This window comes from Mustela lutreola, chromosome 2 (assembly GCF_030435805.1).
Source record: "Mustela lutreola isolate mMusLut2 chromosome 2, mMusLut2.pri, whole genome shotgun sequence".
NCBI lineage: Eukaryota > Metazoa > Chordata > Mammalia > Carnivora > Mustelidae > Mustela > Mustela lutreola.
The window spans coordinates 80,778,813-80,803,163 of record NC_081291.1 but is presented as its reverse complement, the minus strand read 5'-3'; the positions used below and the strand labels follow the sequence as shown (position 1 = coordinate 80,803,163).

At 39.4% G+C, this 24,351-nt stretch overlaps 1 protein-coding gene across 9 annotated transcripts in view; it reads right to left on the bottom strand.

The window, feature by feature from the left end:
* NEK10 (NIMA related kinase 10) overlaps positions 1 to 24,351 on the bottom strand; it is a 245,500-nt gene that overhangs the window by 53,470 nt on the left and 167,679 nt on the right. For all 9 annotated transcript variants that reach the window (XR_009350870.1, XR_009350869.1, XM_059162436.1 and 6 more), the window contains 3 exons: positions 7,845 to 8,028; positions 7,652 to 7,738; positions 6,140 to 6,194 (listed from right to left, as the gene is read on the bottom strand). Coding sequence is in view for 7 of the 9 variants with exons in the window: in XM_059162436.1 (XP_059018419.1) it covers positions 6,140 to 6,194; positions 7,652 to 7,738; positions 7,845 to 8,028 (326 nt within the window). In the remaining 2 variants the exon portion in view is untranslated. The remainder of the gene's footprint in view (positions 1 to 6,139; positions 6,195 to 7,651; positions 7,739 to 7,844; positions 8,029 to 24,351) is intronic.

The window sequence follows — 24,351 nt, the reverse complement described above, 5'->3', positions numbered from 1 at the left end:
GAATGCCTGGGGTGGGGGAGTGAGGAGCATAAGGGAAGGTAAAAATGGACACAAGAACACTTGTAGGTGGATATGTTCACCATCTTAATTGTTATTTCACAGAGATATACATATTCAAAGCTTATCATATTACACATTTTAAATATGTGCAGTTTATTTTGTGTGAATTATACCTCTTTGAAACTGTTAAAACAAACTTCTCACATTCTCATTTAAGAAAAGTTGTTCAACTAGACCATCACATGACCTGTGTGCATTTGTTAAAAGCAATATATAAAAAATATACCATTAAGTTCATTTTTATCTGCCTTTCATTATTTACTAGCTGGAACTTCTTGTTCTAGTTATCTCATGGTTCCGCATCTTCAGGAGAACAAACTATTAGACCTTAGTAGAATAGGTCTATTGCAACTAAAGCAGTTATTTGGTGACATTCAAATGGAAAAATGTAAGTGTATGCCAGGTGATGTTTCTGCTAATGATTCTCCAATAACATGCAAAGATGTAAAAAAATGAAGGTGTAAAATCAACTGTCTATTCTAGTAAGTCAAAAGCCTAAAAGCAAATTATACTACGTGAATACACATACAGTATGAATGACCTGTTTATTATTAGGAAATGTAGGTCAACCAGAAGCTCCCCAAGGTCCACTGCTATAGTATAAAAACTGCTCCATCGACCTCTCCAGATTTTCTGGGGAGCCAGGAAAGCATTGGGAATGGTTGCTATATGGATGGCATCCTGATGGGGGAGATTTCATCTGGAGTCTTGGGAATGGGGGTTTGGAGATTCATCTCTGCTTTGTAAATGCCTCCAGTTCCAGACTGAGGAATGGAGTTCTCTCTAATGATCTGGTTGTTTTCAGTTTGGCTTCTAGGACTTTTGGTGACTTGAGGACGGAGGCTTGAGATCTGGGGAGGAGTTTGGCAAGGAAAGGAGCACAAAAGAATTATTTGTTGATTTCATGTCATTTCTGCTGAGTAATTAATAGATGGAACATAGAACTTCCAATAGTTGAGAACTAGCTCTCTCTTGGTCTTGTGATTAATTATAGTCCTGAAAAGCATTTCATCATCTGGTGATGACCTGGATCACCAGGGTGCCTTCCAGTTCTAATGGGATGTTTCCTCTCATCAGCCTTGATACCAGTATCTCCCTAAGGAGGGCAGAAGCTGCCCTGCCTAGTTCCATTTGCAAGTCTATGGTGAGTTATTAGGGAGGTAACTTGGTTTTTCAGCAGATAATTGGCTTAATTCTGGGCCCTGATATCTGTGTTGACATAAGTTCAAAATTTATTCTTAAGTTTTCTCTTTGAACTAGTTAGCCAGGATGAAGTTTGAATTCTTAGCTCTAGTAGACATGCTCAGGTCAAACATGCACTTACCTGTGGTTTTTTCTAAATGAGACCGATTCTCTTTTTTAAAGAGCCAGTAAGGCTTCCCAAGAAGGAGAGCTGCTCCGGGTCTCATTTTAACTGGTCTACCATTTCATATGTGGCATAGAAGAGCCAAAAAATCTCTACGGCTTGATTTTCTATGTATCTTTATTCTATTTTGAAGCTTTGCTACCTTGTTTTAGATTCTAACTTCTTATTTAACATCTAAATATTTTCTATTATGTCACTTTGTTATTTTCTCTTATATCGTAACATCTAATTTAGCTTCTAAATATTTTCTAGTACGCAGTGTGGCTATCTTCTTTTAGATTCTAACTTCTCATTTAGCTTCTAAATATTCTGCAGGATGGCTTCTTATTGGTATAAACCAAGAAACCCAGAAAAATCCTAAACAAGTTAGATTGCAAATAACTCAAGCTTTATTTAATGTCTTTTAATTTAAAGAATCATAAGTACATTTTAGAGTTGTCTCTTTTCAATTTAGAGAAGCTCTGGGGATTGCTTGGAAGGAAATCAAAAGTCATTAATCTTCTTTCCTCTCATTTGGCATGAATCATAGGCTGTCTTTTGTCATTTCTTCTCTTCTGAAGTCTGCCCTTGTCTCCCTGTTTCACTCTGAGTTCCTTGAGGGAAGAGAGCTTGTCTTAAAACAAACCGAGTTCCCTGATGGCATGTCACACTCTACCACACACAGTACAGTTTTCAAATATGATTTTAGCTTCGGTCCTATTCACTGATGTGACTTCTGATCCAACAATCTCAACATTTGGGTTATTTCCCATTTTCCACCTGCTGGATGTGGTCATTAGCCACAATTCAAAGGGGTTAATGTAATTACGCTCTGTAATATCCCCTTTTTCAATGAGCTTCAGTTTGAACTTCTCCTTTCTGTTGATTCTGGTTCACCCAACTAGCTATAAAATGTTAAGATGATGACTAGCTTTTAAAAACCATCTCAAGGGGCGCCTGGATGCCTCAGTGGGTTAAGCCTCTAACTTCGGCTCAGGTCATGATCTCAGGGTCCTGGGATAGAGCCCCACCTCAGGCTCTCTGCTCAGCGGGGAGCCTGCTTCCCTCTCTCTGCCTGCCTCTCTGCCTACTTGTGGACTCTGTCAAATAAATAAATAAAATCTTAAAAAAAAAAACATATCAAACTCTAGAACATGTAATAAATATGTTTCTTTTGTTTTTGAAGGTCTGGACTTCAACTGAATTTGTGCAAATAACACAATTCCATGAGTCCTTTGAGAAAAAAAAAAAAAAGACTAGAATTATTTAACAATTTCAAGATGCATAAATTTATCTGATTGGAAATTCCCATTTTAACATAAAATTCTTTTAACTGGGGAGTAAAACCCATATGTCATAATGTATTTTTGCACTAAAATACTTGTTTTGCACTTCTTCTATACATTTAAGCAATTTCATATCAATGAATAAATTATCCAATAATGGAAAAAAAAGCCTTCTGATCAAGTTCTTAGAAATATAAATAATCACAAAATTGGGAAATGCTACATTCCCGAGGGCGCTTGCTAAGTATTTTGCAGGAAAACATGTGGAACATTTTCCTATGCAAACGCTGTTCCCAAACAGTTGGAAAGATTTCCAGATCAGCTCACAAAAATCTATTCAACTTGCAATGTGGTTAAGACAGAAGCTCTGATGCCAGAGTTGAAGAAAACAAACTGACTCCATGCTACCAGGCGTTCAGATCCCCAGCTCCATAGCCATGTCTCCCAAACCTGCCTCCCCCCTTGCTGGACCAAACGAGCAAGAGCTCCCATGGCTCCAGGCTCCTGTGTGGGGCTTCCACATCTGTGGAACATAGGGGTATAGGTGGTGACTTAAGGACAAGATGACAGAAGGTAGGCTATGGGAGGGAACTGCAAGCCCGGGAAACTCCTTAGGTGATCTTACCATTCAAGTCCCAAGTTCTCCAGATCCCCCATTCTCGTTCTCCATTCTCCTTTGGGTTTGGGACTGTTTCTCTTTCCCCTGCTCTCTCCATTACTTCTAACCACCACTCCTCTGCACATTGGCCCACTAAAAAATGTGTAGGCTTTCCTCAATTATGCTTCTGGTATTTTAAGCACTTGGATCAGTTTTCCTTGGGCTTTTGTTACTAGCAACACTGGAAATGAGTTAGGACAAGGAAAAGTTTCACGCTAACCATTCCTGAACATTATGTGAAAAAAAAAAAAATCAGTAATCAATGGTACTGTATCTTTGACTAAACAAAAATGATTTTCTTTCTTTTTTTATTTTTTATAAACATATATTTTTATCCCCAGGGATACAGGTCTGTGAATCGCCAGGTTTACACACTTCACAGCACTCACCAAAGCACATACCCTCCCCAATGTCCATAAACCCACCCCCCTTCTCCCAACCCTCCGCCCCCCAGCAACCCTCAGTTTGTTTTGTGAGATTAAGAGTCACTTATGGTTTGTCTCCCTCCCAATCTCATCTTGTTTCATTGATTCTTCTCCTACCCACTTAAGCCCCCATGTTGCATCACCACTTCCTCATATCAGGGAGATCATATGATAGTTGTCTTTCTCTGCTTGACTTACTTCGCTAAGCATGATATGCTCTAGTTCCATTCATGTTGTCGCAAAGGGCAAGATTTCATTTCTTTTGAAATCTTGGCTGCATAGTATTCCATTGTGTATATATACCACATGTTCTTGATCCATTCATCTGTTGATGGACATCTAGGTTCTTTCCATAGTTTGGCTATTGTGGACATTGTTGCTATAAACATTTGGGTGCACATGCCCCTTTGGATCACTACGTTTGTATCTTTAAGGTAAATACCCAGGTTCCTCAAAATGTTGAAAATAGAACAGCAATTGCACTACTCGGTATTTACAAAAATGATTTTCTCTAGGAACTCTTCTTTGCCACCCAACTGAACCCCTCAGGATTTTGCTAAGTAGGTTCTTCATTCTGAATTCTTCTTCCCAGCAGCACCCTTGAGCCCAGAAGCAGAAAAGAGTTCCATTCTGGCTGCCTAGCACCTAGAACCTGCTCCCTCCAACAAAGACCCCTCATGGAAGTAGATCCAGGAGCTCAGCCCTCCCCGCAGCAGTGAATAGAGTGTTAATTCAAACCAGGCCCCCCCGACTCTCTCACACAGGACACCAGATCCTGAGAAAGGTGACACATGGATGGAACAAACAGACTGGGAGCTTCTTTGTCCCAACACCAGGACCTTTCTGAGCCTGTGTCTCCTCTACAGATTGCAGCGGCTCACCTGACTTTCATTCCTTCTTAAGTTTGATTCCCTGGTTCCTCAAAGGCCCCCAAAGCCTTTGAATGAACCTCCCTTTTGCACAAGTCAATCAGAATCATGTTCCTTTGCCTGGTCCAGAAAGCCCAACTGCTGAAGCATAGCATGGCCTTAGCCTTTTGTCCCATGGCATGTAGCCACGCCCCCGACCAAGGTCACCCGCAGCTTCAATGCATTCCAGCCCCAACCAGCACCTTCATCTCAGAGCTGTCTCCGCTCAGGTGTCTGCCCATTTTTATACTGGTTCTTCTTCACTTCACCCTCCTCAAATCTAGACCATCCTCACAGCAGTTAACGTCATCTAATGACCAGAAACCACCAAGTATTATCTTTTCTAACCCTCTTCTCTGCTTTTCTAGCTTAATTTTATCTTTGCCTCCCTTTCTTCAGACACAGAGAAAGGGCTGTCACTTCCTCTTTCCCAGACCTGATCTTTGGGCTCCACTACTCTGTGCCAGTGTTCCAGCAATTTCTTTCCCTCTTTATCTCTCCTCTCCACTGGCTGCCTCTTCTGAGTCCCAGCCACCCTGAGGTCATCCTGAGTCTAAGAAGGTCCTTTTCCATCAAAAATCGCTTGCCAGCTAACTGGCCAGCTCACTGGTAGCTTCCTTCCCATCTCTGCTTTTGCAACTTCTGAAAGCACCACGATCGAGCTTCCACTCCTGTCCACCTCACCAGTGTCGCGGAAATCACCCTCACGAACGTCATCAGGGACTTTCAAAAGGCCCAACTTAATAGTTTCATTTTAGTCTTTTGTCCAAGAGATAACTGTTGGAGAAATTGATGGTGGTCCTAAAAGAGTTCTTTTTACTTTTAAAATAGAATCCCCCAAACATATTTATCCTCCCTTTCAGCTAGATGTGTTCATATAATTAAGTTCTGGCCAATGGTATGTGAGCAGAAGGGATGAGCACAATGCCTGAGTCATGTCCTTAAAAGGAAGGGGCACGTCTCCATGTGCTCCTTCTACTTCCTGCTGGCTGGGATATGGAGGTGATGGGGTCCACGTTTGCCACATTTGCCATGAGGATGACTTTCATTCCTTCCTAAGTTTGATTCCCTGGTTCCTCATTATGTGGGCCCCCAAAGCCTTTGAATGAATCTCCCTGTTGCACAAGTCAATCAGGGATTGACAATTGGGATTGTAGAAAAACAAGATATAAGGAGCCAGGGCTCCAGATGGCCTCATAATGCATAACTAACTACTTCTCTGGTCCAGCCCTGAGCTCCATTAGGCTAATGGCTTAGCTAAGATCACAAAGCTAGATTAAACCCAGGTCCAAGCTTAGTACACTTTCCAGTACGCTCCTGGTAAAATGCAATCTGTGCTGGGAGGGTGGGTCTATCAGCCTCTACCACCCATGTCCATGGTGACTTCTGGCTACGAGGTTTTGGTTTAGCAACCAATAATGGCTCTGCAGACTTCTGGGAGCTCAATATGTACACACCTTGTTTGGGATTGTCTTTCTCCTCCTGAGGCACTAAAACTTCTCTTTAAAATGCCTGAAATAAGAACATAAAAATAGCTTTACATTTTCCCTGTGCAAATCTTTTATTTATTTATCTATTTATTCATTTTAAAAAGCTGCATTCTATTATGTGAGCAGTATTTAGCATACTCTAAAGACGGTCTTCATTTATAAAAGTATCAGTTAAAACAGAAAGCTTCAAATTACTATTTACTGGACAGGATTGTTTAAGGTCCTTTTTCCAAAGGAAACTCTGTTATTAGTAGCTAATAAAATACAATAAAATATCTATCTCATAATTATCCTAAGGGCCTTGACAAGATAAGTATAAGTTACCACATGCAAGTTTAAGGGTTCAACTTTTCCTTCCTCGCTTTCCCACTGACCTTCCTCACCACTGTTACCCCGAACATACAAAGCTGAATTAATCTCAAAACAGCCAGTAATTAGCTGCTTGTAGAATCTGCTACATATGAATATTTTTTCCTGTATAGCTTTCATGTTTTCCTAATCACCAATCAAGACATTTTTATCTAGCAAGCAGGAATTTGTGGGAAAATAGATCAATGATGGAAACAGATTATCCCAGAAAATCTGAAACATCTAGTCACTATTTTACGGACAGTTAAGTTTGGAAAGGAACAAAAAATGAAGCAAACGAAGCAACTCCTTAGGGTTTTACTTAGGTCCTTGGGGAGACTATTTTAAACTTTTTTTTATGAGATTTTCATAGTATAGTCATTAATGAGAGGAAATCGTTTATACTAACTTTATTTCAGAGTATTTCTACTTATCTAATTAATGTGCCTTCAACCTACTCTTTTAAATGAATTATTCTTATCTCACCATATTCTATTTTAACCTTTCTTTTCTTTCAGTTGCAGATTTGAACAAATTGAATCCTATCTTTCCTTATAATCTTTACATTTTTCCAAATATATCTTTTCTTTTTCATACCTCATACCCCAGACTATTTACTTTCCTGTTTTAAATCAAGAGTCAGAATTCACGGATGGACTGAATTTACACATTCCATTTTTTCATAGTAATAAACAACTAAAATATTTATTTTACTTTAGTGTTTAAAATATATCTCTTCATAATGGAAATAAAATTGTACAAAACGTAGTCTACGCCAGGACTAATTTCTTCTCCAGGTCTCTAATCCCTATAGACTAGATTCATAAGAAGTCACTTCCATTATTCTTGTGGTTATTTAGTGTGTCTCCAAATTAGTTATCTCCACTCGCCAGTTGGAATCTGGGTTTGCTAGTAGAAATAATGAAACTATTCACTTGACAGCTGAGGCAACAGAAGACCGCAGTGCCAGCTGGCCTCTGGGCCCATCACAGAGCTAGACCAACCTGTCCTAATTAGCGCCGCACCTGGAGAACAAACTTCTGCCTATGTACATGACGGCATTTACTCAACTACCAAGTGTGATTCCCAAACCATGACCTACCGGATCCCCGCGGGCCAGCAAAAACTTACTGAATGTAGATTCTTTTAAAGGGCTTGAACTGGAGTTGCTGGAGTTGTCCGAAATGTCCAGTTCATCATCTAGCTCTGAGTACATATCTGTACGTGAATCAAAGAATAACAGAATAAAATGAAAAGCAAATGAGCCTCGAAAGAGACCGAAGTCAAGAGCTCATATCTGCTGTCCCCATTTCACTAGCAATACCTTTCTCGATATTTTCCAAGTTGAAGTTCTCCTCCGACAGGATTTCATCACAGGCCCTGTCTTCTTCCTTACTGCCGGGGACCTGGAAGCCCTCGGGGGGCAGGTCTGCGCTCTCTGAGAGTTCGCTTTTCAGGCTGGCGGCCCCACTGCTGCTGCTGCTCAGGCTTGCCTTCTCGAAGGTCTCCTGCAAGACAGATCCAGCTTAGGGTCGCCTTTCCTTCCTTCCTTCTGCAGGACCCAAAGTTTGTCAGTGCGGATAGGAAAATGCTGGCTGCCTTCTTATAAATGTTTGTGCTCAAGTGCCAGTAACATTGTAACCACACGCCAGGGGTAGAGCTCCTTCAGTCTAGGACTAAGAAGAAAGTGTAGCTGCACCACTGGACAAACAAGAATGGATATACCAAGATGCTCAGTGACAGAGGTCTGTACAGTCTGGCAGAAGAAAGTGCGGCACTAAGGAAAAGATGTGTACCAATGAAGCCGAAATTACTTTCCTTTAAGTTATCTTAATAATATTTGTTCTGTCTCAGGCGCCTGGGTGGCTCAGTTGGTTGAATGTCTGACACTTGATTTCTGCCCAGGTCATGATCTGAGGGTCGTGGGATGGAGCCCCACACTGGACCCTAATGCTGGGCATGGAACCTGCTTAAGATTCTCTCTCTCTATCTACCCCTTCCCCCACCCCACTCTCTCTCTCTCTAAAAACAAAACAAAATAAAATAAAATAATAGTAGTAATAATAATAATACTCTTTTCTCTCTAAATCATGGGGATAAAAGGTACAGCATAAGGAGTATAGTCAGTGGCATTGTGACCGCACTGTATCATGACAGACAGTAGGTACACTTGTAGTGAACAAAGCGTAAGGTATAGAATTATGGAATTACTATGTTGTACACCTGAAACTAATGGAACATTGTATGTCAATTATACTTCAATATTAAGAAAAAAAAAACCCACTATCAAATCTCAAAACCACAATGGGTAAGTAGGGCTTAGTTTCTTCAAATCTCAGGGAACTTAATGGCGGACACAGCCAGGCCATGGAGGCAGAGAGGTGCAGTCCCCTGAAACATGAAGAGCTGGGCAGAGGCTCCAATGATGACCAATGCACGCTAGAGACACAGGTCCATGGTTTATTGTTTTGTTTTCAGATACTTTTTTCCAAAATGAAAGTGACACCCACAGCTACCGGGTGAGGTTCCTAAAAACTCCATAGTGATGGAATTTAAGGTGAAGCAAACCTAAGACGTTATGAGTGACTAGACTTAGAAGTCAGCCTCTGAAAGCTTTCACGTGTTTCCGTTCACTAAACAAGACAAAAAAATGAAACAAATATCAAAGAAATGTTGTGCCATGCAAACTGTTCGACAAATTTTTGCTTGTTATCTCTGTTTCCTGAGAATTTTTTCATTGCTCTTTCCTCAAGCTTTCACCAAGAGGCTTGGAGATAGTTCTCATTTTGTTGAAGCCAACATGCAGTTCATGGAGCACTTTAATTTTTTTTGGCTAGTCCTCCATCCCACGTCTTCCTACTTTCGTGACTCAGCATTGTTCATGCCTGCCTTTTGGATCTACTCTGGTCTGAGAACTTAGACCCAAAATGGAAAATGCTTCGGACACTCTTTGGCATTGCTGAATGTGTGATTCTCTCACATTTTTCCCATGCTTAAGGCTCATAAGGGGCTTCCAAAGTCAGCCGCAGCTCTGCCCAAGCTCAGCCCCTGACACCAAATCCAGGAGGCTCCTTCTGAGACTCAAAACTTTCCTGCCAAACTCCCTCAACTCCTTCCATGCTTTCCTCCTTTTTCTGTCCCAATCCACAAATCCTTTTTCTTCCAACATCCTCAACTAAAGTCAGAAATGTACATAGAAATAAATGTAGGGGTTTTTCCTCCTATGGCTTTTTTTTTTTTTTTAAGAGTTTACTTATTTATTGGGAGAGAGACAGAGAGTAAAAAAGAGATCATGAGAAGGGGGAGGATCAGAGGGAGAAGCAGACTCCATGCTGAGTAGGGAGCCCGATGCTGGACTTGATCTTGGGACTCCAGGTTCATGACCTGAGTTGAAGGCAGTTGCTCAACCAAATGAGCCATCCAGGTGCCCCTCCTCCTATGACTTTTTTATCCAAAATTAATCATCCACTGCCCTATTCTAAAGGCCATAACTAGATTTACAACTTTGTAGGGACTATACACTCAAGATGTGTCAATGTTATCAACATTTTTAAAAAGAGAGAGAGAGAGAGAGATCATTTGGGAGTTGACAAAACTTTATTGCACTGAAGCAACTGGATGCCAGAATCCATATATCTCTAAAACTTGCAAAACTGTAGCAAAAGCTTTGTTTCTTTTTAGAACAGACACGGATAATACATTTCTCTTTGGACAAATGAATAGTGAGGAGAAGCTGTGAGTCCTGATGCAGGCATTCCAGACTTGAGGACCTTTGACTTGCAACCAATAATCAAGACCCAGTTGGGCTGCAGGTGAAGTCATTTGCAATCATCAAAATTGCATCCATAAATAATTGGGTGTTTGCTTAGCATCTAATAAAGGGTTATTCATATTCTGAGAGATGCTTTTTCAAACTCTGTAAGCATGGAAGATATGATATAGTAATGTAGAATGTATAGCTATTTAAGTTTTTTTTTTTTTTTTTTTTAAAAACCCTCTGTAGGCTCTTGTAGCAGTTTTTGCCTCAAAAAAAAATCGATAGAGTTCTTGACCTTGAAATAAATGATATGCCACTGTAGACACATTTTCCTGAATACGATTTCCAGAGTTTTTCCTTGTGGATATTTGAGTACCCAACTTATTACCAACTCTTCCCTTGAACAACTGGGGCTATTTTAGTCTCTTTTAGATCCCCCCATGCTTTGGATAATGTTTTCTACATAGCAACTGCTTAATAACTAGTTGCTGTATTGAGATTAAAGGGAGAAAAGGGCCAGGAAAACAGGTGAATTCCCCTATATGGTGAGTAGGTTTTGTAGCTTCTGGGTTTTTTGTTTGTTTGTTTGTTTTGTTTTTATCTTGCCTGTTTATCCAGAATCCTACATTGTGATTTTTCTCTAAGAGCTGAAGAGAATATCTGGTAACACACCAAAAAATAGGAGTGAATGTCTCCCTTCCTTTTTCCCCTTTGCTCTTACAAAAAGTTATAAAACTCCACTCATCTGTATTAGAGATGGCTGGCCCAGAAATGACAAAATGCCCCTGTAACCCAGTAGGCATTGGCCAAAGTCAGAGATGGTTACATGCTTTTAGCCTGAGGGTTGAGGCCATTAAGGTATTTTCAAAAGTTGCCTCCAGCAAGTACATAAACCTGTTAAAGGGAGTTGGGTATATGTGTGTGTGTGGGGGGGTGGAATGTGTGTGCAGCATTGGGGGATGCAATTTGGCTGCTGTCATCTTTTTTACTTTCTAATTACTTAAGATTTTTCTAGGAATAGGAGATGGAGTTAACTATATATATTTTAACTATATATATATTTTTGGCATCTATATAGCTCCTAGGAATGGATGGACACATTCTGTGCATCAATATGGCAGCAAGAAGAAGACAATGCAAATCGGACAATAAAATTATCACTGATATGGAAATCATCACCGTTACAGGAGACACTTCCTGTCACAGTGCTGTTATAGGCACAAATATGTTTAGCTCGGTTTTGCTCATTATAATGTAATTTTTTATGTGTGCAGCAGATTATAATACATTTTCAGTTGAATAGCAATTCTAACAGTAACAGACTGACATTGCCTAAATTAACTGCAACAGTAGGGAAAGAATTAAGAGAGTCTATTTTATTAAAAATAGTGCAATTTTTTTAAATTGCCCAGAATGTTTTATCAGGAAAGACAGAGAGAGCGAGAGAGAGAGGGAAAAAAATGTGAGAAATAAACATAAAGCACGACACTAACTATATCCTGTAGATGCCTTACTTTAGAACCATAAAGAAGGCACCATTTCTTTTGTTCTAAAATAGTCATTCTATTTGAGCTATGTCTTTGCCTACTGTCTTCTATTTGTTTAGGTAATAACTGTGATCTAAGTTACATAAAGTTAGGACTACCCAGTGCTTGACAGCAATTCACCTGGCTGAGGTGATTTTTTTTTTTTTTACACTAAAGAAAAACATATTCAATAAAGGGAAAATTTTATGATACAATGACCATAAAAATCGGGAAATAAAGTTGAATATTAAGATAATCTTGTTAGCTAAAATACAAATGAAATGCATCAAATATTAACTATATTTTCTGTGTTGATAAATTATGGACAGTTTTTGATTTATGGATTTTTCTCAATTTCCTAGGGTACTTTTATTTTTTTTAATTTTTTATTTTTTATAAACATATATTTTTATCCCCAGGGATACAGGTCTGTGAATCGCCAGGTTTACACACTTCACAGCACTCAACAAAGCACATACCCTCCCCAATGTCCATAACCCCACCCCCCTTCTCCCAACCCCTCTCACCCCAGCAACCCAGTTTGTTTTGTGAAATTAAGAGTCACTTATGGTTTGTCTCCCTCCCAATCCCATCTTGTTTCATTGATTCTTCTCCTACCCACTTAAGCCCCCATGTTGCATCACCACTTCCTCATATCAGGGAGATCATATGATAGTTGTCTTTCTCTGCTTGACTTATATCGCTAAGCATGATACGCTCTAGTTCCATCCATGTTGTCGCAAAGGGCAAGATTTCATTTCTTTTGATGGCTAAATAGTATTCCATTGTGTATATATACCACATGTTCTTGATCCATTCATCTGTTGATGGACATCTAGGTTCTTTCCATAGTTTGGCTATTGTGGACATTGCTGCTATAAACATTCGGGTGCACATGCCCCTTTGGATCACTACGTTTGTATCTTTAGGGTAAATACCCAGTAGTGCAATTGCTGGGTCATAGGGCAGTTCTATTTTCAACATTTTGAGGAACCTCCATGCTGTTTTCCAGAGTGGCTGCACTAGCTCGCATTCCCACCAACAGTGTAGGAGGGTTCCCCTTTCTCCGCATCCTCGCCAGCATCTGTCATTTCCTGACTTGTTGATTTTAGCCAATCTGACTGGTGTGAGGTGATATCTCATTGTGGTTTTGATTTGTATTTCCCTGATGCCGAGTGATATGGAGCACTTTTTCATGTGTCTGTTGGCCATCTGGATGTCTTCTTTGCAGAAATGTCTGTTCATGTCCTCTGCCCATTTCTTGATTGGATTATTTGTTCTTTGGGTGTTGAGTTTGCTAAGTTCTTTTTATAGATTCTGGACAGTAGTCCTTTATCTGATATGTTGTTTGCAAATATCTTCTCCCATTCTGTCAGTTGTCTTTTGATTTTGTTAACTGTTTCCTTTGCTGTGCAAAAAAGCTTTTGATCTTGATGAAATCCCAATAGTTCATTTTTGCCCTTGCTTCCCTTCCCTTTGGCGTTGTTCCTAGGAAGATGTTGCTGCGGCTGAGGTCGAAGAGGTTGCTGCCTGTGTTCTCCTCAAGGATTTTGATGGATTCCTTTCGCACATTGAGGTGCTTCATCCATTTTGAGTCTATTTTTGTGTGTGGTGTAAGGAAATGGTCCAATTTCATTTTTCTGCATGTGGCTGTCCAATTTTCCCAACACCATTTATTGAAGAGGCTGTCTTTTTTCCATTGGACATTCTTTCCTGCTTTGTCGAAGATTAGTTGACCGTACAGTTAAGGGTCTATTTCTGGGCTCTCTATTCTGTTCCATTGATCTATGTGTCTGTTTTTGTGCCAGTACCATGCTGTCTTGATCATGACAGCTTTGTAATAGAGCTTGAAGTCCAGAATTGTGATGTCACCAACGTTGGCTTTCTTTTTCAATATTCCTTTGGCTATTCGAGGTCTTTTCTGGTTCCATATAAATTTTAGAATTATTTGTTCCATTTCTTTGAAAAAGATGGATGGCCTTTGATAGGAATTGCATTAAATGTGGAGATTGCTTTAGGTAGCATAGACATTTTCACAATATTTATTCTTCCAATCCAGAAGCAAGGAACATTTTCCTATTTCTTTGTGTCTTCCTCAATTTCTTTCATGAGTACTTTATAGTTTTCTGAGTATAGATTCTGTGCCTCTTTGGTTAGGTGTATTCCGAGGTATCTTATGGTTTGGGGTGCAATTGTAAATGGGATTGACTCCTTAATTTCTCTTTCTTCTGTCTTGTTGTTGGTGTAGAGAAATGCAACTGATTTCTGTGCATTGATTTTATATCCTGACACTTTACTGAATTCCTGTACAAGTTCTAGCAGTTTTGGAGTGAAATCTTTTGGGTTTTCCACAGAGTATCATATCATCTGCGAAGAGTGATAGTTTGACTTCTTCTGTGTCAATTTGGATGCATTTAATTTCCTTTTGTTGTCTGATTGCTAAGGCTAGGACTTCTAGTACTATGTTGAATAGCAGTGGTGATAATGGACATCCCTGCCATGTTCCTGACCTTAGCGGAAAAGTTTTCAGTTTCTCTCCATTGAGAATGGTATTTGCGGTGGGTTTTTCATAGATGGCTTTGATGATATTGAGGTATGTGCCCTCTATCTTTACACTTTGAAGAGTTTTGATCAGGAAGGGATGCTGTACTTTGTCAAATGCTTTTTCAGCATCTATTGAGAGTATCATATGGTTCTTGTTCTTTCTTTTATTGATGTGTTGTATCACATTGACTGATTTGCGGATGTTGAACCAACCTTGCAGCCCTGGAATAAATCCCACTTGGTCGTGGTGAATAATCCTTTTAATATACTGTTGAATCCTATTGGCTAGTATTTTGTTGAGTATTTTCGCATCTGTGTTCATCAAGGATATTGGTCTATAGCTCTCTTTTTTGATGGGATCCTTGTCTGGTTTTGGGATCAGGGTGATGCTGGCCTCATAAAATGAGTTTGGAAGTTTTCCTTCCATTTCTATTTTTTGGGACAGTTTCAGGAGAATAGGAATTAGTTCTTCTTTAAATGTTTGGTAGAATTTTCCCGGGAAGCCGTATGGCTCTGGGCTTTTGTTTGTTTGGAGATTTTTAATGACTGTTTCAATCTCCTTACTGGTTATGGGTCTGCTCAGGCTTTCTATTTCTTCCTGGTTCAGTTGTGGTAGTTTATATGTTTCTAGGAATGCATCCATTTCTTCCAGATTGTCAAATTTGTTGGCATAGAGTTGCTCATAGTATGTTCTTATAATAGTTTGTATTTCTTTGGTGTTAGTTGTTATCTCTCCTCTTTCATTCATGATTTTATTTATTTGGGTCCTTTCTCTTTTCTTTTTGATAAGTCTGGCCAGGGGTTTATCAATTTTATTAATTCTTTCAAAGAACCAGCTCCTAGTTTCGTTGATTTGTTATATATATATTTTTTGGTTTCTATTTCATTGATTTCTGCTCTGATCTTTATGATATCTCTTCTCCTGCTGGGCTTAGGGTTTTTTTCTTGTTCTTTCTCCAGCTCCTTTAGGTGTAGGGTTAGGTTGTGTATCTGAGACTTTTCTTGTTTCTTGAGAAAGGGTTGTACCGCTATATATTTTCCTCTCAGGACTGCCTTTGTTGTTTCCCACAGAGTTTGAACCGTTGTATTTTCATTATCATTTGTTCCCATGATTTTTTTCAATTCTTCTTTAGCTTCCCGGTTGACCCATTCATTCTTTAGAAGGATGCTGTTTAGTCTCCTTGTATTTGGGTTCCTTTCAAACTTCCTCTTGTGGTTGAGTTCTAGCTTCAGAGCATTGTGGTCTGAAAATATGCAGGGAATGATCCCAGTCTTTTGATATCGGTTGAGTCCTGATTTAGGATCGAGGATGTGATCTATTCTGGAGAATGTTCCATGTGCACTAGAGAAGAATGTGTATTCTGTTGCTTTGGGATGAAATGTTCTGAATATATCTGTGATGTCCATCTGGTCCAGTGTGTCGTTTAAGGCCTTTATTTCCTTGCTGATCTTTTGCTTGGATGATCTGTCCATTTCAGTGAGGGGAGTGTTAAAGTCCCCTACTATTATTGTATTATTGTTGATGTGTTTCTTTGATTTTGTTATTAATTGGTTTATATAGTTGGCTGCTCCCACGTTGGGGGCATAGATATTTAAAATTGTTAGATCTTCTTGTTGGACAGACCCTTTGAGTATGATATAGTGTCCTTCCTCATCTCTTATTACAATCTTTGGCTTAAAATGTAATTCATTTTATATAAGGATTGCCACTCCTGCTTTCTTCTGATGTCCATTAGCATGGTAAATTCTTTTCCACCCCCTCACTTTAAATCTGGAGGTGTCTTCGGGCTTAAAATGAGTTTCTTGGAGGCAACATATAGATGGGTTTTGTTTTTTTATCCATTCTGATACCCTGTGTCTTTTGATTGGGGCATTTAGCTCATTAACATTCAGGGTAACTATTGAGAGATATGAATTTAGTGCCATTGTATTGCCTGTAAGGTGACTGTTACTGTATATGGTCTCTGTTCCTTTCTGATCTACCACTTGTAGGCTCTCTCTTTGCTTAGAGGACCCCTTTCAATATTTCCTGTAGAGCTGGTTTGGTGTTTGCAAATTCTTTCAGTTTTTGTTTGTCCTGGAAGCTTTTAATCACTCCTTCTATTTTCAATGATAGCCTAGCTGGATATAGTATTCTTGGCTGCATGTTTTCCTCATTTAGTGCTCTGAAAATATCATGCCAGCTCTTTCTGGCCTGCCCGGTCTCTGTGGATAAGTCAGCTGCCAATCTAATATTTTTACCATTGTTGTTTATTTTTACCATTGTTGTTACAGACTTCTTTTCCCAGGCTGCTTTCAGGATTTTCTCTTTGTCACTAAGACTTGAAAATTTTCCTATTAGGTGACGGGGTGTGGGCCTATTCTTATTGATTTTGAGGGGCGTCTCTGAACCTCCTGAATTTTGATGCTCGTTCCCTTTGCCATATTGGGGAAATTCTCCCCAATAATTCTCTCCAGTATACCTCTGCTCCCCTCTCTCTTTCTTCTTCTTCTGGAATCCCAATTATTCTAATGTTGTTTCGTCTTATGGTGTCACTTATCTCTCGAATTCTCCCCTCGTGGTCCAGTAGCTGTTTGTCCCTCTTTTGCTCAGCTTCTTTATTCTCTGTCATTTGGTCTTCTATATCACTAATTCTTTCTTCTGCCTCATTTATCCTAGCAGTGAGAGCCTCCATTTTTGATTGTACCTCATTAATAGCTTTTTATCTTCAACTTGGTTAGATTTTAGTTCTTTTATTTCTCCAGAAAGGGCTTTTATATCTCCTGAGAGGGTTTCTCTAATATCTTCCATGCCTTTTTTGAGCCCAGCTAGAACCTTGAGAATTGTCATTCTGAACTCTAGATCTGACATATTACCAATGTCTGTATTGATTAGGTCCCTAGCCTTTGGTACTGCCTCTTGTTCTTTTTTTTGTGGTGAATTTTTCCGTCTTGTCATTTTGTCCAGATAAGAGTATATGAAGGAGCAAGTAAAATACTAAAAGGGTGGCAACAACCCCTGGAAAATATGCTTTAACCAAATCAGAAGACATCCCAAATCGTGAGGGGGGAGAAAGGGGATAAAAAGAGATTCAAAAAGAAAGAAAGATAAAAAGAAAAAAGAATTAAAGAAAAATATAAAAATGAAAAAATATATATATTAGATAAACTAGTTAAAAAAGGTTAAAAAAGAAAAGGGTAAAAGTTAAAAAAAATTTAGCAGAAGAAGAGAAAAAAAATGAAAAAGAAAAAAATTAAATTAACTGCAGGACTAAAAAAATCACAGTGAGAAAGCCATGAGTTCCGTGCTTTGCTTTCTCCTCCTCTGGAATTCTGCTCTCCTTGGTATTGAAACCGCACTCCTTGGTAGGTGAACTTGGTCTTGACTGGATTTTTGTTGATCTTTTGGGGGAGAGGCCTGGTGTAGTGATTCTCAAGTGTCTTTGCCCCAGGCGGAATTGCACCGCCCTTACCAGGGGCCTGGCTGAGTAATCCGCTCAGGTTTGCTTTCTGGAGCTTTTGTTCCCTGAGCCCTTTCCGTAGAGTTCCGGAGAGCGGGAATACAAATTGCGGCCTCCTGGTCTCCCCGGGGCCCCACTCTTTAGTGCGCCCTCAGAGAACAGCGCCCAGTTACTCCCGTCTGCCTGACCACTGGCCACGCTCCGAGCTCTCGGAGCCCGCGGCTGGTCCAAGGTAACCCCCGAGCTGGGAGCTTACTGTCGGCTCTGTCTCTGTAGCCGGCCTTCCCGTTCCAACACCTGAAAGTTCTGCGACACTCAGACACCCCCGATCCTTCTGTGACCCCGCAGGACCTGAGGCCACGCTGACCCCGCGTGGGCTTCGCCCCGGTTTAGCCTCTGGAGCGATGTCTCTCAGCGGAACAGACTCTCAAAAGTCCCAATTTTGTGCTCCGTTGCTCCGCCGCCCGCCAGGAGCCGGCCCCTCCACCCCGGGTCCATCCTCCCATCACTTTGGATTCTCTTCTCCGCCTTCCTACCCTTCAGAAAGTGGTCGGTTTTCTGTTTCCAGAATTGCTGTTCTTCCTCTCTTCGTTCTGCAGATGGATTTGCAGGTGTTTGCAATCTTTAGATAAGCCATCTAGCCGATCTCCTGCTAGCTGAAGTAGTCTCAGCCTGCTACTTTTCCGCCATCCTGACTCCTCGCCCTCTGAGGTGATCTTTTTTAATGGCAAACCACATTCCATGCTTTTCATGAATGACAGCACAAAGAAAACCCAAAATATGAGACAGATCATTGACTACATATTATTGTGCAAAAATGCAGTCCCTAAATTTCAAAGTATTTAAAAAAAAAAAATCAGCCAGGGGCAACCTCAGTTTATTGGGCTTCTGACTTTTGATTTCAGCTCAGGTCATGGTCTCAGGGTCCTGGGATCCAGTCCCGCATCCCCACCCAGGTTCCCCACACAGCAGGGAGTCTGCTTCTCTCTCTCTCTCCCACCTTCTCCCTGTCCTTCCCCCAACTCGCATGCTCTCTCTCATTATCTCTAAAATTAATAATAATCAATAAATTAATTAATTAAATTAATAAATTAATAAATATTTAAAAAGAAAATCAGCCAGTGTGACCAAGAGGGCTGAAGGGGGTCATATTGACGTTGGCCACAGCTGAGTGGTCTGACCAGTTCAGCAGGTCTAGGACCTCACCCTGGGCCACTTGATTTTGCCACTGTAGAGAGGTGGGCCACAGCAGCAAGCTTGGAGCCTGGTCCCTTACTATGGTAGCTGGGGATCTTTTAGCTTCAAAGCTGTTTGATTGATACCTCTGTCTACTTTGTTTATGAAACCCTGAAGTATTTCCCTGCCCCTGGGCTTTGTACATCAAGTAGAAGAGCAAAATGTTAAATGAAACCAGAAAAATTGGTGTGAGAGGTGCTGAAAATAACTAAGATTTATAAATATCATATAATGAAGTAAATGTTTTCTTCAAGTTTGGATATTAGTTATTTTTCTTATTTTGAACTTCCTAACAATATTCATACAAAGCTAAATATTTTGCTTTAATATAATTAAATGCATATAATTATGACCCTGCTATTATCATGAAACTCTCTTAATTAGAACTTCTTAAAAGCACAAGAACATACTAATGAACTGTCACTAAAATGAGTAAATTAGAGGATGAATTAATTATTACAATTCAGTCTAAAATTCCACTATCAAATTTACCATGCTTGATAATGTTTCACTGCCTCCCCATAAATATCTAGCACCTGCAACAGGTTCTCTATTATTCCTAATTCAAAGATAGGTCTTCTAGAAGAAATAACACTAATAAGGATGAGGAGAAGAACAGCACCATAATCTGAAGGTATACATTATTAAAAATACAGAAGATATGGTCTATATCAACTCACTGACCAGCATTTTGTTTAAAAACTACATACTACCACAGGAAAAGAACTGAATGTGTGGGAATATTTCTGAAAGACTTTCAAAGGAAGCCAGAATCAGTTAACATATAGAAGAACCATTTAACATACAGAAGGAACCATGCACAGAGAATCATTAAGTAGTCAAGTTTAAAGGCATTCTAACTTGGATTGCTCAAAACAAGACATGAAGTTGCAGAGCCACATTGCTTAAGGTATGAAACAGTATGTTCTTAGACATGGGTGGCATCAGAGTAAGAAACTCCTCAGATTAGAACCTCACTTACTATTTCCTTTTTAATACAGAATTACATAAGGGAAGGTCTAGTTCTTGTCAAACCACACACTTGGTACATCAAAATACCAAACCGATTAAGTGCCAATAAACAAAGAATTAAAAACCAAGGCAAAGAATCACCATCATCTTTTATCCCTCTTCCCACTTCATCCTTGACTCTCAGCAGTCGATTCACACACAGCAGCCAGCTGTATAACTTTAAAACATTATGTCACCCCTTTGCTCAAAACACATGTCACTCAAGTCTGTACCATGGACCACGGCATCCTCATCTCCCTTCCCCTACTTCCCTGTACTCCAGCCACACAGGCTTCCTTGCTGGCCTCTTAAATATGGCAGGCATGCTCCCACCTCCGAATATTTGGACGTGCTGTTCCCTCTGCCATCAATGTTGTGCCCCCAGATAATTGCACAGCTCGCCCTTTTAACATATTCAGGTTTCTACTCAAATGTCTTGCAGGTATAGTGGCTTTCCATGACATCCCCATTTAAAACAGCCTATCTTTCCACATCTACTAATCACTATTATTTTGCCTTTATATTTTTGTCCATGGTACTTAAGTGTATATTAATTCACTTATAATTTGTCTTCCTCCACTGTGAAGATGGAGTTCTTCTCTTTACTGTTAAAAATACAGACTGGGATAGTCCTCAGAAGAGAACAGATTAATCTTGTTGAATAAGCAAAATAAAAGACTGATTTTTCAAAGCTCTTCACCATATTAAAAAAAAAAAAGAGTAGGAATAAAAATAGCAGCATTATTTTTCAAAGAAATTGACAAACTCATTGTAAAATTAATAAGTAAATATAACAGATCTAGAATGGCCAAATCAAATTTGACAAAGAAGAATGAAATTGGAGTACTTATACAACCTAATTTCAAGACTTACTAAAAAGCTACTACAATCAAGATAGCATGGTATTGGCCTTAGTTACACAGATCAATGAACAGAATAGAGTTCAGAAATAAATCCACATATATAGTGTCAAAGGATTACCAACAAAGACCTGTAGTAAAACCAGTGAGCAAATATTAGACATTTTAAGAAATGATGCTGGAAAAACTGGGTACTCATATGGAAAAAAAATCCCAAATTTCAATATTTTCATTATTCTATGCATGAAATTAAGTCAAAATGGATCATAGACCCAAGCATAAAATCTATCACAAGAAGGAATTTACAAAAATAAAAAAGAGCCAATTTTTGCAGTGTTGGGATAGACCAAGAATTCTTCAGCAGGATACAAAAAGTACTAACAATAACAAAAAACTAAATAAGTAAATTGGAGTGCAACAAAATTAAAATTTAACAAAACTTCTGCTCATCAAAAAAAAAAAAAAAAAACAGTCAAGTCATAGACTAGGAAAAAAAAAATTTGCAATACTTATATTCGCCAACAGAGTTCTATGTGGAATATATACAGAACCCCTAAAATCAACAAAAACAGACAAATAATAAAATAATGGCCAAAAATTTGAACAGATAGTTCACACACACACACACACACACACACATATACAAACGTAAATGATCAATATGCATATGTAAAAGTGCTCAGCAGCCAAGGTGATCAGGAAAATCCAAACTAAAACCACAAAAAGATACCTTCCTGTGCTCTCTACAAATGTTAAAATCTAAAAGACTGACAACACCAAATGTTTACAAGAATGTGGAACAATTGAGCAACTCTCATACACTGCTCCTAAAAATGCTAACCAGTACAATTTTGGAGAACTGCTTGGTAGTTTCCTTTTGAATTAAACGTACCACTACCTTAAGACCCTGAAATTGTACTCCTAGATATTTGCCTAAGAGAAATGAAAGCATCTGCACAAGACTTATATAAGAAAATTCATAGCAGTCTTATATGAAACCCCAAATCTGGAAACAATACAGTGTTCATCAACAGGAGAATAAATTATGATATGTTCATACTACATAATACTATCGAACATTATAAACAAAGAACTATTAAACACAACATCATGGATGAATCTCAGTGATATTAGGTCACATAAACTAAAGCAGACGGTAAAGAGCACAGACCGTTTGTGATTTATATGAAGTCAAAATAAGAGGCAAAAGTAATCCGCAGTGTCAGAAATCATAAGTCTGTCCATGGGCAGGGAACCGTATGGGAAAGGGCAAGAGGGAAATTTTGGGGCTCACAGAAATGTTCTGAATCTCGTTTTGGGTGCAAGTTAACCAAGTGTCAAAAGTTATTAAACTAAGTAATTAAAATTTGTACATCTTACTGTAGGTAAATTATATCTCCATAAACAAGGGGGGAGTTATGGTGTGGATGTGAGAATGGTGTATGCATTTGTGCGGGAGCCTAAAAGGCATTGCTTTATTTTCTTAAACCATCACAAGTATAGAACACTGCCAAAACAAGTCATGATTTTTCCCGATACTTCTTTCACTGCATCATTATTTGTTGCATTTTCACAGCCTTGGGGGAAATTCAGTCAACAATTAACCAGACAATAAAAGCAAAGATGTTCACAAATATATTGTCCCTTTAAAATACATCATTTTCTACATGGCTTAATTTAATCTCTTAGCAGAGGATTGCAGACACATGCCTTTAGTGGCATGCTCAGAAATTGTAAATGACATATGGTATAATAAAAATAAAACAGCTCAGATAAATAAATAGCACAACAGTTTTTTAAATTTGCACTAAGAAAATGAGAATCAGGTAGTTGCATATTTGCTCAATTCCTATGTGGTCCACTTTAAAGATATTTGAGAATTTAGGATTAATATCAAATGCCTGTCAATAAAGTTTGCCAAGAACATATACAGATTGTATTAGAAAACTACAAGAAGAATTCCTTTTCTTTAAGTGAAATTATAAAGGGTTGGTGGATTTAGATAATAATCCTTGTGGACAAGTACTCTACTAGCTGCTTCCCCCAGCCCCAAGGTAGATGGAATTTAGGATAATAATTATGTGCGCCATATTTCAGTAGTTTGACAACATGAGACTATCACAGAAATCTTCCCTTTTGTAATTTACACTCACTATGGGAACATTTACTCATCATCTTAAGCATGAGATGATTTATCAAGATCAGATGTGATTTTTGAAAGATCACCTTGGTAGGCACATAGGGGATGATTAAGGGAGGGAGCTGGTTCTAGGTAACCTGAGTAGAATGGATTCGATCATTTGGAAGGTCTTTAAAGCTCAGCCTTCTTTGAGATGAAAAAGAAACTCTATCTGTGGACAGCAGGTTCAGCCCATGTCCTTAAGTTTCAACCTGCCCTTCCTGCCAGCCTACCCTATTACCTAGCCAGCCCCCACAATTATATAAGATAATTCCTTCTAATAAAACTCTTCATATGTACCTTCTACTGGTTCCATTTTATACATTCTGTGTAGGACTGTTCTGTACACGGCATAATATTAGCAGCCCTGGCTGCCTCCCCTTAAGTGCCAGTAGCAGTCAACGTCATTGTGATAAACAAAATGGCTCTCCCTCCACATGCATACGGTTTCTGAGGACCTTGTAGACAGTGCAGAGGTGGTACACTGAATCACTGCTAGGGTTGAGGGGGAGGCTAGAGAGACAAGAAAGTTGGATATTGCAATGACCCAACGTGAGACAATGAGAATGAGAGCTGGAAGGTTAAGATGGATTTGTCAGGCATTTCAAAAGTAGGACTGGTAAAAGATTGCTAATGAAACGGATGTAGGATTTGAGAGAGAATGAATTGAAGATGTCCAGGTTTAAATTAAGGTGATGAGGTGTAGAACATGACTGGGTTAAGGAAAGAGAATCCATTCACTGTGGGACTTGCTGAGCATGAGGTGCCTATTAGACACATGGGTAAATGTCCAGCTCAAAATTTAGGTCCGTTTTGAGGGAAAGGCTGGGATCAGACACATAGTTTTGGAGGCCTTCAGAAAATGGATGTGCTGTAAAACACATCCCAGTGTATTTGGCCTTCTTAGAAAACACTGTGTACTTTTCCTCCCCGAATGCTTATACTGTTGAGACCAGACCAGAAGGCTGGGGCCTATAAACCCAAGGAAAGTCCTAGTCCTGAATGAAGAACACCTGGGCAAGAGGAGGATGTGGTAGAAGGGCAGTTTCTAGTGTGTAGATGGGGAACTGGGAAGTCTTTCTGAAGTTCAAAGAAGGAGCCAGAGAGAAGGATAGAAGATAAGAAAGCAAGTTCAAAAATCTTTGTTTTTCCTCCTCACATCCTCTCCAGCAGAGGTGAACCTTGTGAGTGAAGCAGAGCAGAGGGTTTGAGGGAACAAGTCAGGTTCAGCCAGAACAGACTGAAAGTTCCAGAGAAGCTTCGTGACCATCACGACAC